Source organism: Episyrphus balteatus, chromosome 2 (genome assembly GCF_945859705.1).
Source record: "Episyrphus balteatus chromosome 2, idEpiBalt1.1, whole genome shotgun sequence".
NCBI lineage: Eukaryota > Metazoa > Arthropoda > Insecta > Diptera > Syrphidae > Episyrphus > Episyrphus balteatus.
In genome coordinates, this window is record NC_079135.1 from 19037244 (window position 1) to 19052674 (window position 15431).

General features: G+C 32.3%; 1 protein-coding gene across 2 annotated transcripts; it reads left to right on the plus strand.

Annotated features, from left to right (window-relative positions):
• The first annotated feature begins 136 nt into the window (after nucleotides 1-136).
• LOC129909145 (nucleolar protein dao-5) lies at nucleotides 137-12789 on the plus strand. Of its 2 annotated transcripts, XM_055986127.1 has the most exons (5): nucleotides 137-350; nucleotides 459-1106; nucleotides 4802-5629; nucleotides 11377-11526; nucleotides 12486-12789. In XM_055986127.1, exons 1-5 carry the CDS (start codon nucleotides 252-254, stop codon nucleotides 12636-12638), a joined length of 1878 nt encoding a protein of 625 aa, XP_055842102.1. In that variant the 5' UTR covers nucleotides 137-251; the 3' UTR covers nucleotides 12639-12789. The 2 variants fall into 2 exon arrangements, with proteins under 2 accessions (XP_055842102.1, XP_055842100.1); XM_055986125.1 differs by lacking the exons at nucleotides 11377-11526; nucleotides 12486-12789 and adding an exon at nucleotides 11843-12390.
• The last annotated feature ends 2642 nt before the right edge of the window (nucleotides 12790-15431 follow it).

A 15431-nucleotide genomic window follows, 5' to 3' on the forward strand; every position in this document is an offset into this window, starting at 1 on the left:
TTCTAAACACTCTCTACCAAACACATCGCCCTCTAACAATTTCACACTTTCAACTCTTATCCAATGAAATAAAAAAGAGACAACTCTATAGTTCAAATTTTATCTTTTTACCCTCTCATTCCTTTTCCATTCACCACCATTTCTAATTTCTTTGATCCATTCGCTTCATACGCAACAGCACGTGTTTTTTTGGATTTCCGAACAAATCAAATAAGTGAAAAGTGCTATAATAATTTTTTGTCAAAAAAAAAATGGCAGCAAACGATCAATTAATTGCTGCATTAGTTTTAGACTATCTTGTGAAAAAAGATAAAACACTTGCTCAAGTTTATCAACAAAAAACAAAAGCTGTAAGTAAACATTCAAACTTGTGTGTCTGCCCGCCATGTGGTTTTCCATAAATAAATGTAAATGAAAATTGTTAAATTTTTACTAATAATCAATTGTTTTCGATTCAGGTAAACCTTCCAAAAGGATGTCCCAAAATTGACGAAATTCTTAAACACTATCAAGCTACTTCTGACAAAAAAATACCCGCTCTAAAAGGTAAAGCCGATAGCTCGAGCGATGACAGTAGTTCTGACGATGATGAAGCTCCAAAGAAACCGGTAATTGCAAATGGAAAACCTGCTGCAGTTAAAAAAGCAGCAGCTGCTAAGAAAGAATCATCCTCAGAAGATAGTAGCGATGAGGAAGAGAAGAAACCACCAGCAAAGAAAGCAGCAACTCCTGCTAAGCCTGCTGCAGCTAAGAAAGCAGCATCTTCAAGTGATGACAGTAGTTCAGAAGAAGAAGCACCTAAACCTGCTGCTAAACCTGCAGCTACACCCAAACCAACACCGGTGAAAAAAGCTGCTGCTTCTTCGAGTGACAGCGATGATAGCGATGAGGATGTTGAGATGCCAGCTGCAAAGACTCCAAGTAAGCCGGCTCCAGCCGCTGCTAAGAAAGAGTCATCGTCAGATGACAGCAGCGATGAGGATGAAAAACCTGCAGCAAAGAAAGCAGCGACTCCCGCTAAGCCTGCAGCTGCAGCCAAGAAAGCAGCATCTTCAAGTGACGATAGTAGTTCGGACGAAGAAGCCGCCGCAAAGCCTCCAGCCAAGGTATTAGTAGTTAATAATTTTATTTCCTTACTTATCAACAATTTTGCTAATTTTAAAATTAATTTGACAATAACTTATATAAATAATTGTAACTCCTAAGCGGGCTTGAAGTCAATTTTGTTCTTTATGCAAATTTTTCGTCAATGTTTCGGTTGTGATTACAACCTTCTTCAGTGCCCATGTTCTGTAACTTTTATCACGGGCGATAAAATATTTGAATGACTTTAAAATGCATTTTATCTCATCAAAATAAAAGAAATTTCGTTCAAAATCATAATTTCTCAATTCATAAATTCTGGAATTTATGGAAGAAAATGGATTTTAGAGACGTTGAAAAACGTTTATCGCTAGTGATAAAGTTACAGAACAGGGGCCCTGCGACTCTAAATAAATATTTTTAATCTAAATATTAATAAAATAGGAAATAACAAGCTATACCTGAAAACATTTTAAGAGTTTTCTTAAAATATTTGATGGTAGCTCTTTTTTTTTTCTCTTTTTTATTTTTCTAATATTTTAAAATTCAAATAATGAAGTCTTGAAAAAGACATTTCAATCCAAATCTTTCTAATATGTAGAATGCTAAACGCTCCAATAAGAAATGAAGATAATGTTCGTATAGCCTGCAAATCGGCAAATATCATAAGAAGTTCATTGTTTTCGAATTTAAAAGGTGGAATTAATAAAAGTTAAAAATCAAATGAAGACCCTTTAGTCTGGATCAACGACTATGAATATGCCCCAAAGCTCCGTTAATCAACCCAACTAATGCTATCAATACTTAACAAGAACTAAATGTGAAAACTTCATAAATTTCAACGCTTTGAGTGCTATTGAAAATGGTGAAGACTTGGTTATTGGAGATTCTTCAATTGAAAAACTCAAAACTGTAATTTAATTCTTGTCTTTAACTTTCTTCTGGCACTCGACTCAAAATTATCTCGCAAGTATTCACACTCAAAACGCGTTGCAAGACAATTCTCAAAAGTTTCAGTTTTCAATTGTTGTAAGCAAAGAGTCAGAACTTAACTTACATAACAAAAAAACTGTAAAAGCATTTAAGCATTCAAATCTGCATGTAATACATGGACCAACTAAGCAATTGGTATTTGGATGTATCATATAATATGCTCATGCTCATAAATTTTCCCAAAGGAACGCAGCTAATGAAATCTAAATTACACATTTGATACATTTAATTTCACGCCCGTCAGTGAGCATAAAAACCAGGGGGGTCATTCCGTAATTTTCAAAACGTTTATCGTCAAAACGTTTATCGTGGACGTTATCGTCCACATTTTGCTTCACGTAACTCAGCGAAATACGTTTCGTCTACGTTTATTTCTTCATGCAGTTTGAGAAGTTTCAGAAATTCTCAAACTGCTTTTAATGTCATACTGACTCTGTCTGTCATTAAGAATTAGAGGAGAGAAGGTGCGTTGCTGTTTTGTTATTTTTTGTGTTGTTTTTTTTTTTTTTATTGTGTCCTGTCATTTTTTTGGTGGTGGGTTGTGGTATTAATTGAAGAAAAATGCAAAATAAATTTGTTTTAATTTTTTTGTTTCTTATTTGAATTTGTTATGCAAAAACAACTATTTTAAATGTTTTATATGGACATGTAAATATAAAACATACAACCATTGCGTTTGTTAGGACTAACTCGTCATTTAATTTTTTTTAGAGTAAACCCAAAAATTAACCATCATTTGATGTTTTTTGTATGCAATATTAGATTTGAGTTTGTTTACTATTAAACAAACTCAAATCTAAAATTGCATTTGGTCAAATGCGTTGAAAAAATTAAAAAAAGGTATAAACGTATGGAAAACGTGAGCTATTTAGCTATCGTCCAAACGTCAACGTTTTGGCGTGTACGTTTAGACGATTTTCGTCTTCCGTGAAGCAAAAAAAAATATAGCGAAAACGTGATCGTCCAAACGATTGACGTTTTTCGTTTTACGTGAAGCAACTCTATCGTCCAAACGTTAACGTCTGACGATAATCGAGATACGGAATGACCCCCCAGAATATTTAACAAAATAAAAAAATATATCAAAAATTGCATACCAAAAAAATTGTATGCGTTTTTTTGGGCCATATTTTGAAGCGGGTATTTTTGGCTACAAGATTTTTCAAAAATTGTAATGGAGTGTGAATAAATTAAGGCAAACAGCTTTTTATTTGGAAACCTGGAAGCTTTTCATTTTGGATTTTCTATGCTTTTAGCATTTACCAGATTTCAATTTTATGAACTCTTACAAAAGTTATCGTGCTTACAAACATCAAGGCACAACAAAATGTCTCAAAAACATGTTTTGTAAAATTGGAACGGTAGTTCTACTTTTTATTTGTGTGGATCAGAATCAAAACCCATTTTATCCACTTTTTTTGATTTCGAGTAAATCGAGAAAAACTTGTATCTCATAAACGAAACATTTTTTAGTACTTTTTTAAATGCAGGATTGATTCAATTAGGATTCCCTACAGTTCAAGTCCAGAAATCGTGATCTGAGGGTTTTAGTTTTAGAGCTATACCCAAAACAAATATGGATATAATGGATTTTGAAAATCACCTCTGAATTTCAGGCCAAAATAAGAAAATATGGCATTCAAAAAAACTCAATTAAAAACGAGAAAATTTTATTTCCTTTTTTTTAACTACGCCTACTTTCTTGAACAAATAAATTCAAACCTAAATGCCGAAATTTTTTTTTCAAAAATCCGTATAAATTGTCGAATATTCCCATCTAATCTCATCCCATGGATAAAATGGTTTTTGAATTTCAAATTTATTTTAGAAATAATATTTTGAATGGATATAATGGATTTTGATGCGAATAAAATTGTTTGGATATAATGGGTTTTGAAACAAAAACTCAAGTGGATAGAATGGGTTTTGAAATTAACCTCTAACTTTGTGGTCTGATTTCTACGCCAAAAAATGTAGTTAGAGACTCAAACTTGGGCGCAACGTATGTATTTGAATAATAGAAACAAAACCTCATACCTAAGTCATTTTTTTTGAAAAGTGGATATAATGGGTTTTGATTCTGATCCACACATTTATACACGTGTAATAAATGTAGAAAATGTTCCTAGGAAGAAAATGTCACCTCTGTTAAAGGTTTTCGATATAGCCCTTTTGACCACAGCTCGAGTACCTACACATAAATTACTGTTAAATTCACTTATGTGAGTGTCAACAGAACAAAAACAAAAAAAGATCAAATTGTCTAATAAATATGATTGACATTGACATAGCAATGCAAAATATCTAAATTCCCTGGTAAAGCCAAAATCAATTAAAATTGTTGCACATTATATTAACAGTGATTCATTACGCAGTCACATTTTTTACTTGCCGAAAGCTTTCAAACGAAGACTGATTAAGAAACGGAATGTCAGGACTATATCGAGACATTTTGTAAATCGGGACAGGGTCCAAATGTTTGGACTGTCCCGCCGAAATCGGAACGTCTGCTACAGAAAGTTCGAATATTTGTTTATTTTCATTACCCCTAGTTACACTTGTAGTTGTCTAGAAGCAAAATAATATGAATTCGCCGGACTACAAATAAATAAAAATATTTAGGAAACCAAAAATTATTACAACTCCATACTTTATTTAAGCTTGTAACTACAAGTCTACAAGTGATAATATTTTGATAGTAATCACGTTTTTTCATTTTACATAGGCTGCTGCCGCTAAAACTCCTGTGAAAGCGACTCCCGCAAAGAAGGCCGCCGACACAGAAGACTCGTCAGATGACTCCTCAGATGAGGATGAGAAACCAGCTGCAAAGAAGCCTGTTGTAGCTGCCAAATCTCCAGCTGCTAAGAAAGCAGCTTCTTCCAGTGATGATTCTTCAAGCGAAGAAGAGGAAGTGAAAAAACCAGCTCCAGCAAAGACTCCAGTCAAAGCTGCTCCAGCCGCAAAGAAGAAGGAATCCAGCAGCGACGATAGTAGCTCTGAGGAGGAAAAGAAACCAGCTGCCAAGCCAGTTGTAAAAACACCAACTGCTGCTGCCAAGAAACAAGAATCTAGCAGTGATGATAGCTCTGATGAGGAAGAAACTAAAGCTGCTGTACCAGCGAAAAAGACTCCTGCTAAACCAACTCCAGCAAAGAAGGCCGCATCCAGCAGTGATGATAGCTCCGATGATGAAACTCCTGCTGTCACAACAGCTGTTAAAAAGACAGTTACTCCAGCACCTAAAAAGAAGGCCGATTCAAGTTCTGATGATGATTCTTCGGATTCGGAGCAACAGCCACCAGCAAAGAAGGCTGCTGTTAGTAAAGCAAAGGAATCTAGTGACGATAGTTCATCAGATGAAGATGACAAGCCACAAGCAGCACCAATTAAGAAGCAAGCAGCCAAGAAGGCTTCCTCAAGTGACGATGATGATGAAGAAGAGAAGAAGGAAGCTCCCAAAGCCGGAAAGAAACGCAAATTTAGTGAATCTTCAGCCGCTGAAAAGCCAAAGTATAGTAACTTTGTTAAGGGCGGAAATACTGGAAATGCGGTAAGTTGTTTTTTTATTTTTATGGTTTAAGGTTTTTTTGTCAGTTTATTTTATCAAGTAATATCTACAGATAAATTTGCAAATTAAAATGCTTTCTAATTGGAAGCGAATTGTATGGTTTAATATTTTCAAATCGAGAAAAAAAACGAATAAGTTAGGGCGTTTGAAAATCCATTATGAAAGTTTTATACCATATTATTCAATTATCCAACCGAAGACTCTTGAAGACAAAATTTGCGTTTCCTTATCACTGCTCAAAGCATTTAAAGGTTTTCTGAATCTTAGTGCTTTGAAAAATAAAAATTAAATATTTCTTCTCAGTTTTTAAGCCAAGTTTTTTTCTGTGGAAGATCGTAATAATGTGAGAATTATACCGGTTTTCCAAGAGTCGATTTTCGCCACGTGCTGCGAATCTTTTGGGCTTTAATTGAATAGTGTGAATGAGGGCCACAAGTAACTTAACAAATTAAGAGCCTTAGGACATTTTGAAAAGCATGTAGCTTTCTCTTCAGCTTTGTAGTCTATTGAATAGACCCTTTTGGATGGAACAAATTCGTTCAAGAGTTTTTATTGGCGATTATGATTCCTTGGCATACAAGAATACTCCAGCCAAAAGTGCTACTAAATCCATTGGTGCATTTCTGAGAAAACGGCAACACTGGTCGGTTTTCAGTTTTTTTGATTTAACTCGAAAACCAAGCCTGACTTTGAAATGGTTCAAAGACACTTTTCATAGCAAATTAAATTTTCTGTCAAGTTAAGATGGTTAAAAAATTTTAAAAATTATTTTTGTCTAAAATTCTAACCTAAAATCAAAGAAAAAAAAGTTAAAAAATTGACAATTTTATTTTTTTTTACTAAATCAAGGGGCATTTTGTGTATGTAGCCGGGACGTCCAAACTTTGTACTAATGAAATAAAGTAGAGGTAAAATCCTTTGATAATATGCAATTTTTAATTTTTTTTGTCAAGAAACAACTTAAATGTACCTATTCAAAAATTAGCACTTTTTCTAAATTTTTGACTTTTTTAGTTAAAAGCAAGTTTTTAAAACTCGATAAAATCGTATTAATTGGTAACTTTTAGACTTTTAAAGTAAACATACTTCGAGGGATTGATTTAATATAAACTAAATATGACAAACAAAAAAATTTATTTGCATCCTTATGGCCTTTTGTGCAATTTTGTGTATGTGCATTTTTATAAATTCGGGTCGAATGGATGGACGGAGAGCCATTAGCTTTGGTCTATTGCATAGAAGAACATTTAATACCAACTCTTTTACTGTTTTCAATGGCCTGAAAAACAATTCTTGTAAAATCCGCGACCAACGAAAAGTTTCTCTTGAAAAACGAAAAAAATACTCTAATGAGTTTGAAACAAAATAGCTCAGGGAAATTAGTAAATCAAATTGCACTTTTCGCGGGACAAATTTTTTTCATGGAACGTATTTAGGTGAATGTCCTTATCGTAAAAGTGAATTTTTTGGGATGATAAGATATCGGGAACAGCCGCCATCTTGGAAAAGAGGTCGGTGCCGTTTTTATTTTATAACTCCATTTTTACTCATTTAAACCAAAAATGTCCGAGGGTAGACTTATTATCAATTAAATTATCTAAAAAATGATATACAAATGAATTCCGTGAGTTAGTTAAATTCAATTTTATAGTCGGTCAAAGTCCGGGTTCTTCTCGCAAGGTTAAGACAATATGACATTTTTTCAAATATCTGAAGAACTTTTGATTTGTTTGGGATTTTCTTAAAGAATGAATTATAGCACTTTTAATTATCTATGAAATGAACCCTTTATTGTTTTTGTAACCATCACATTGTAGAGGCAACCAAACGTGGAAGTCATGATATACGATTTTTTAACTGAACATATTTGGGATTTCAATAGTTCAAATAAACAATCAAAAATTAAACACAATAGTCTCGAAAACATAACGGCTTACACACCTCATATCTTGAGTTATACTTATCGTAATGCTGAGATTGAGGTGTTCATGTTTAGGAAAAATGACAGGGCATCAGTTCTTATATTTAGAATTTTAAATAGTGTTACTTGAGCTTATTCACATTAATTGGAAAATTCACTTCATTTAAAACCTCGAAAACCATATAAAGGTTAACATTAAAGATTTCAAACTTTGAATTCAATATTTAGACGAATATAGTTAAAAAACTGTTTACTTATATTTTGGTTATACCTCCACTTCAAAAATTTGCTCGGTCTAATAGAAGAAAACTTGTTATTTTCTCACTTTTGGATAGTAGAATGTGAACTTCGACGTTAGATGGCTTATACATTATGTTGGTTACAGTAACGATAAAGGACTCATTTCATAGATAATTCAAAGTGCTATAATTCATACTTTAAGAAAATCCCCAACAAATCAAAAGTTCTTCAGATATTTAAAAAAATGTCATATTGTCTTAACCTTGCGAGAAGAACCCGGACTTTGACCGACTATAAAATTGAATTTAACTAACTCACGGAATTCATTTGTATATCATTTTTTAGATAATTTAATTGATAATAAGTCTACCCTCGGACATTTTTGGTTTAAATGAGTAAAAATGGAGTTATAAAATAAAAACGGCACCGACCTCTTTTCCAAGATGGCGGCTGTTCCCGATATCTTATCATCCCAAAAAATTCACTTTTACGATAAGGACATTCACCTAAATACGTTCCATGAAAAAAATTTGTCCCGCGAAAAGTGCAATTTGATTTACTAATTTCCCTGAGCTATTTTGTTTCAAACTCATTAGAGTATTTTTTTCGTTTTTCAAGAGAAACTTTTCGTTGGTCGCGGATTTTACAAGAATTGTTTTTCAGGCCATTGAAAACAGTAAAAGAGTTGGTATTAAATGTTCTTCTATGCAATAGACCAAAGCTAATGGCTCTCCGTCCATCCATTCGACCCGAATTTATAAAAATGCACATACACAAAATTGCACAAAAGGCCATAAGGATGCAAATAAATTTTTTTGTTTGTCATATTTAGTTTATATTAAATCAATCCCTCGAAGTATGTTTACTTTAAAAGTCTAAAAGTTACCAATTAATACGATTTTATCGAGTTTTAAAAACTTGCTTTTAACTAAAAAAGTCAAAAATTTAGAAAAAGTGCTAATTTTTGAATAGGTACATTTAAGTTGTTTCTTGACAAAAAAAATTAAAAATTGCATATTATCAAAGGATTTTACCTCTACTTTATTTCATTAGTACAAAGTTTGGACGTCCCGGCTACATACACAAAATGCCCCTTGATTTAGTAAAAAAAAATAAAATTGTCAATTTTTTAACTTTTTTTTCTTTGATTTTAGGTTAGAATTTTAGACAAAAATAATTTTTAAAATTTTTTAACCATCTTAACTTGACAGAAAATTTAATTTGCTATGAAAAGTGTCTTTGAACCATTTCAAAGTCAGGCTTGGTTTTCGAGTTAAATCAAAAAAACTGAAAACCGACCAGTGTTGCCGTTTTCTCAGAAATGCACCAATGGATTTAGTAGCACTTTTGGCTGGAGTATTCTTGTATGCCAAGGAATCATAATCGCCAATAAAAAGTCTTGAACGAATTTGTTCTATTTTTGCTCTGGAGCTCGGTTCTATTAAATAGACTATTTGGGGATAATTATTCGATCATAGAAAATGCCTGTATGATTTCTTTATCCGAAAACTCGAGATATTTGAAACTATCGCACTTGGGAGCTCTCTTCCGTTCAAATAAAATGTCGAGAATATTTGGCATTATGAAAATCGACAGCATTGGTATTCCTTTTTAAACAACAGTCACGTCAATCATTTTATTTATGTACACTGACACTAGTAGTTATTTTGGCAAAAATAAGAGAAAAAAGGGTTTTAAAAAAAACTAAAATAGCGATTGAAAGTCAGTCGATTAAATAAAGGCAATTGTGAAGCACATTATACTTTTTTGTCGGTCGATTGTTGTATGCGCACAATTTTAAAATTTTAAACTGATAATGCTCATCAGCAAACCTCTACTGCGCCGGGTTGTATAAAGAGAAAACTTTCGAATTGCCCACATTGTGATTGATAAAAAATGCGAAAAAAATATAATCATCTATTTGCATCACTTACAAATGGGCCATTTGCCGAAATAAAGATAACCGCATATTTAATAATCAGCTAAAGAACCATGACGCACCCGGCAGTTACTATCAAAAGTAGGTATACTAACATTTTTTACGAAAAGGCTCTAAGGTCAATTTGATTTGAAAGCACTTTTTGTAATGTTCCATACTTTAAATTACACTCGTATAAACTAAGTTTAAAGCTAAAACTTTTCAAAGAATTAATTCTAACTCACTTTTACTTGCAAAAAAAAGACTAGACTTTGAAAAGTCACGAAAACACTTCTATTGTAGACATTTACATAACCAAAAAATATCTCAATGTTTTCTATGGAAAATGCATCTACTTAGCCGTAACATCCATACTTTAATCTGAAAAATAATGCAAAGAAAATAGAGATTCAACCAAACTAATGAATTTTTGTCTGCTGGTTCCAAATCCAAAGTCAAAATTTCAAAATTTTAGAAATACTTGAATATTAACAGGTCAAATTTTTGGTTTTTGAGTACTTTTGACGTCGAATTACAACTCCTTTAATTTTTTTTTTTTTGCAAAACTACTTAAATACAATCTCAAAAAACTATAATTTATCGATAAAAGTTTATCTTTTTTCAAAATTTACTTTTTTCTCAAAGACTTTAGATGTAGAAATATACTATGTTATTTAAAAGTCTTAGGGCCGGTTTGTTTATCTCTCGATTATCTTTTAATCAATGCCTTCCTTGGAGTAATCCTTGATTAAAAGATAATCGAGTGTGAACAAACTGGGGCTGGTTAACAAAACTTGGTTTTGGAATAAATCTTTAAAAAGTTATGCACACTAAAGTCAATTTAAATCACAACAAAGTTCATGCTCCCGATTTTTTTTTAAACCTTTTTTGGATTTGATTACCACTTTCTAATGCAATATCTCAAAAAAAAAAAAACGAAAATATGAATTTAGGTTATTTTTTTTGAACGGCGTGAATTTGATGCTTGAAAGTTAAGAGATATTTTTTTGATTTTTGACAACGACATAATATATACATATTTGTATTTTTGATTTTGTTTTGTTTTTCCCCTTTTTTCACAAATTTTACTATCATTTTCACATTGTAACCACCAAAAGTTGGTCGTTTACTCCAGTCTCCTCGACTTAAACGTTCACAGTTTTTTCTTGAACAATGATTATATCATCAAACAGATTATACGCTCCACGACATTACAACGAAACTCTCTAAAGTTAATATACTTTTGATAAATATGTTGACAGTAGGTAGAATTATTTGTACCATTTTATCAAGGTAAAAGCTAATCTCCATCCATATGTTATACTCGTATAACTTTATGAACCTGGCTTATGTCAGTTCTTTCTTCTTGAGTTTCCATACAAAGTATATTTCTGTAATTTAATGTCTCACAGTCAATTTGGATGGTCCTAATAATTTCTTCAGAAATCCAAAAGAGTTAAACATGTGAAGCCTAAAGAAAACTCATGGTTTTTCTTCGTCTGAAGAAAGATTATTAGGACTAGAAGAAGGTTTCCAATATTCTAAAGTCATTCATTCACACAAATATTATCCAATATGTTATTTCTTCCTGTTGTAAATACATATTTTTAAACTTAATTTTAAATTGGATACTATTATGTCAAAATTTAGGCTGAAACATCGACTCCAAATGGGAACTTTAAAAAGCATCAACCCAATTTAAATGGGAGTGGTCCAAAGAAGAACACTCCATTCCGTCGTGTTATAACAGAAGAAGTCGAAATAGATCCTCGTGTTATGGATAATTCATTTGACGCTAAGGTAAGTGCCCCAAAAAAGTTTTTACTCCTGTGAAAGGTCAATTGAGGCACAAATAAGCATTTAAATAGTGTTGTAAACTACCTCATTAGGGGCACTTATCTTTGGTAAACACATTTCTTGACAAAAATAAAACCGCACCAAATTTATTATTATTTATCTATCTTTGTATTTATTTCAATGCTAATTTGTGTTTCAATATTCCTTTCTTATATTTTCATATTTTATTCAACATAACGCAAAACTCCTGTGATGCAACAAAAAATTCGCAACTTTATTATTACTTTCGAAAATATCGCGTTTGATAAATGATAAAAAGGATGAGGCAAATGAGAATGGTAATGAAGGTAATAACGGCAAAGACTGGAAGAATAAGAATGGTGGTGGATTTAGAGGTGGAAACCGTGGTGGCGATCGCGGTAGAGGCCGTGGAGGTGGTGACGGCGGATTTAAGAAGTTTGGTGGCAGAGGAGGCGGAGGTGATGGTGGCGGTTTCCGCAAATCATTTGGAGGACATGGCAATAATGAAGGAGGCGGCGAAGGTGGTGAAGGCCGCAAATCATTCGGTGGTGGATTTGGTGGACGAGGTGGTGGCGGCGGTCGTGGTCGCGGTGGTGGTGACCGTGGAGGTGGCCGCGGCCGTGGTGGATTTGGAGGTGAAGGACGTGGACGTGGTGGCGGTGGTGGCCGTGGACGAGGCGGTTTTGACGGTGGACGCGGCCGAGGCGGTGGTGGAGGTGGTTTTAACAAATCCTTTGGCAACAAAAGTTTCGATAGTCCCGCCCAAAATAAAAAGATTTCATTTGACGATTAGGCAGAAAGTTGCGAATTTTAGTTGTTTCATGTAAATTAAGAATGATTTAATAGGTGAGTAATTATTAATAGTTTTATTTTTTTATATTAAAATAACAACTTTTACCAAAACCAATATCACAACTTTTTCTCTTTATTTTTGCTTTTAGAAAAACGCCTTTGGATCCTGGGGTGATAGAGCCAACAAAGACCTTAAACATACTCGCGGTAAATCCTTCAAACACGAAAAGACAAAGAAAAAGAGGGGTAGCTATCGCGGTGGACAGATCGATATGGGCGTTAATTCTATTAAATTTGACTAATATAAGCATCTTAGATTTTAAGCTATATTAATCATTTATCTAATTTAACCTAAATCTACCTTCAGCAAGTAAGGGTAGAGCATTTAGCGTTTGTACATAAATTCACAATGACTTCAATATTAAACTGACGAAAGCGTTTACAACAAAAAAAGAGCAAAAGTTAAATCTTATATTTTAGATTCCTATTATGTTGTTAATTATTATGCAGGATAAGTGCATAACTGATTTTTTAAAGCAAAGCATAATGAAAATTTGACAAATTGTCAGTTGCTAAAGGATTAATATACCAACATAGATTTTCTTATTTTATTTTTTTTTTTAAGAAATACTTTTATCTGTATTTCAAAAAACAACATGCTTACATATTTTATAAATAATAGAAGTAATAAAAGCCAGACTATATAGTATGTAATTTCTAATTTCCCAACGGATTAAAAGTTGTTTTTTTTTTTGGAATTTATTTATTTCAGCTTTCAATCTAGGTGGATTTTGATTTTTTTTACAAAATTGACGAAATTCAAACGATATGCAAATGGCAGTTGTAAAGATTAACGAGTTGAATCGCATTTGAACGATAACGAAATAATTTCCACGATGATCATTTTACAAAAAACGCCTTTTACTTTTTGCGTTAGGGTTTTATTGTATAATAGAACTTAAAAAAATGGGCTCACTCTGTTGTCATATAAGTTCAAAAAACAAAATTTCTGGAATTATGACCAACCTCACATATTGTCTTGTTTTTAATGGAGTGGTATTTTTGAGAAAAAAAAACTTTTTTAAAATAATTTTACGCGCAAAGTAAAAGACAAGTATTACAAAACACAAAGTGTTGCAAAGGTGTTTAAAATTGAAATTGAAAATTCAGTTATAGAAAACCTAATAAAATGAAAATTTAAACAAACTACAGTTTAAACTTATTATCCGGGATTCGATTAACCGGAACGCTCTATTATCCGTGATGAAAATATTTGATATTCTTTCTCAACAATGGAGACAATGTTATTATTTAAACTCTGTTATTTGTAATAAACTCTACTATCCGTAACATAAAACAGAACCGAACAAATTTCTTTTATTTAATTCAGCACACGGAAAAGGAAGTTACGTTATATGTATGTGCTGTTTTTTTGCTCTTTCCGAGTACCTAACGTTTGTCTTCGTTCTGTTTATTACATTTTTTAATAAAAACTTGGATGGATATTGATTTTTGTTTGAGAAAAGAAAGTTCTATTATCCGGTATTTTCGATTATCCGTAATGAGCACGGTCCCGACTATCCCGGTTAATCGAGTTTCAACTATTTAGAAGCCGTTTGTTCTAAAGAAACTTTAGGACTTAAGTTCAACATAAAACCTTATGTGACCGTTTACGCCAAGGAAAAAGGGAATAGGAGTTTATGTTCTACTTAAATATTTGAGTTTCGTTTCAGCAAATGGTCCTAAATGCATAAAATTTGTTTTCATCATTACGGGTTTGACGTTTACACATAATTGTATGAATTTTCACTCATCATTCAATATTAATTAATTTAAAAAAAAAAAAGCATTTAGGTATACACATACCTTTAAAAAATCATGAATTCCTCTACTCTAAAATCTATTTTAAATTTCTGATAATTTCAGAAAAGTAAATACATGTTAGGTATCATAGTTTGATATTTTATGATAGCCGGCCTTATGATGAATTTCATTCGAAAATTTGATATGAATCTCGAAAAAACAAACAGAAGGAAATTTAAATTTTCATCTAAAACTAGTTTCCTGTTCGACACAAAAATTTAAGAAGGTATGAAAAGAGCTGTAAACTACCTAACAAATATTAACTCAAAATACGGGAAATTTTCCGCACGTGAGAAACTTTTCGCCCGGAACTCACTTTCTAGCTAATTTTACTCGAAAAGTAAGTGATTAAAATAATGTTTTATTATATTTTTCCTATTAATAAAACAATATAATAGCCAAAAAAAATATTCTAAGTTTGCCAGAAAACCCATTACCTACATTTTTTGATGCTTGGGAAAACCTGAATTAGCTTTAATTTAAAAGAAAATGTGTTTTTTAGATTACAATCAAAGGGCTAAGAATAAAAAAATTGCTATTTTTGTTGTTTAAGATAATTTTTATTTAAAGCTCAGTTATAACAAATATTAAAATTATGCTTCTTGACTTGCCACCCAGTCGTGCATTGCTTATTTTTTATTGAAAATTTTCTTGCAAATAATAAAAGAACTATATATTATAATCTAAAGAATATTATTTATTGGTTTTTATGTTTAAAAAAAAAATTTTGTTGAAAAGTTAATAACAAAAAAATGCAATAGAAAAAATATATTCAATATATTTCTCACAGTCACCGACTGTTAGAAAGTGAACACGGTAAAGCTCTTATGATTTTACCACAAAAGAATTTTGGTATTACATTTGGTAGTTCAAAGTAAAAATTGACACACAAGTCTAAAACAATAAGCCCACAAACCATGACATCCAATATAAGTAGGTATCATGGCATTGATTTTTCTAGCCGCAGCCCAAAGATTTATTTAAGAACTATAATACCTATAAATTTTAAAACCATTCAATGAATTCTTTCACTTCGCGCAGATCGCTTCGTGGCCAATCGTGATGACGCGCTGTACTAGATCATAATGTTGATCGCTGTATAGTTTCATGCCAATGATAATGATGTTCATATGGATGTATCGTCCAGCTTTGCACCTCCTCTCTACTTCTACCAAACAGTCGAATCAAAGTTGTGTACCCATATACCCGACCGGGCCAAGCAAGAAGACGGT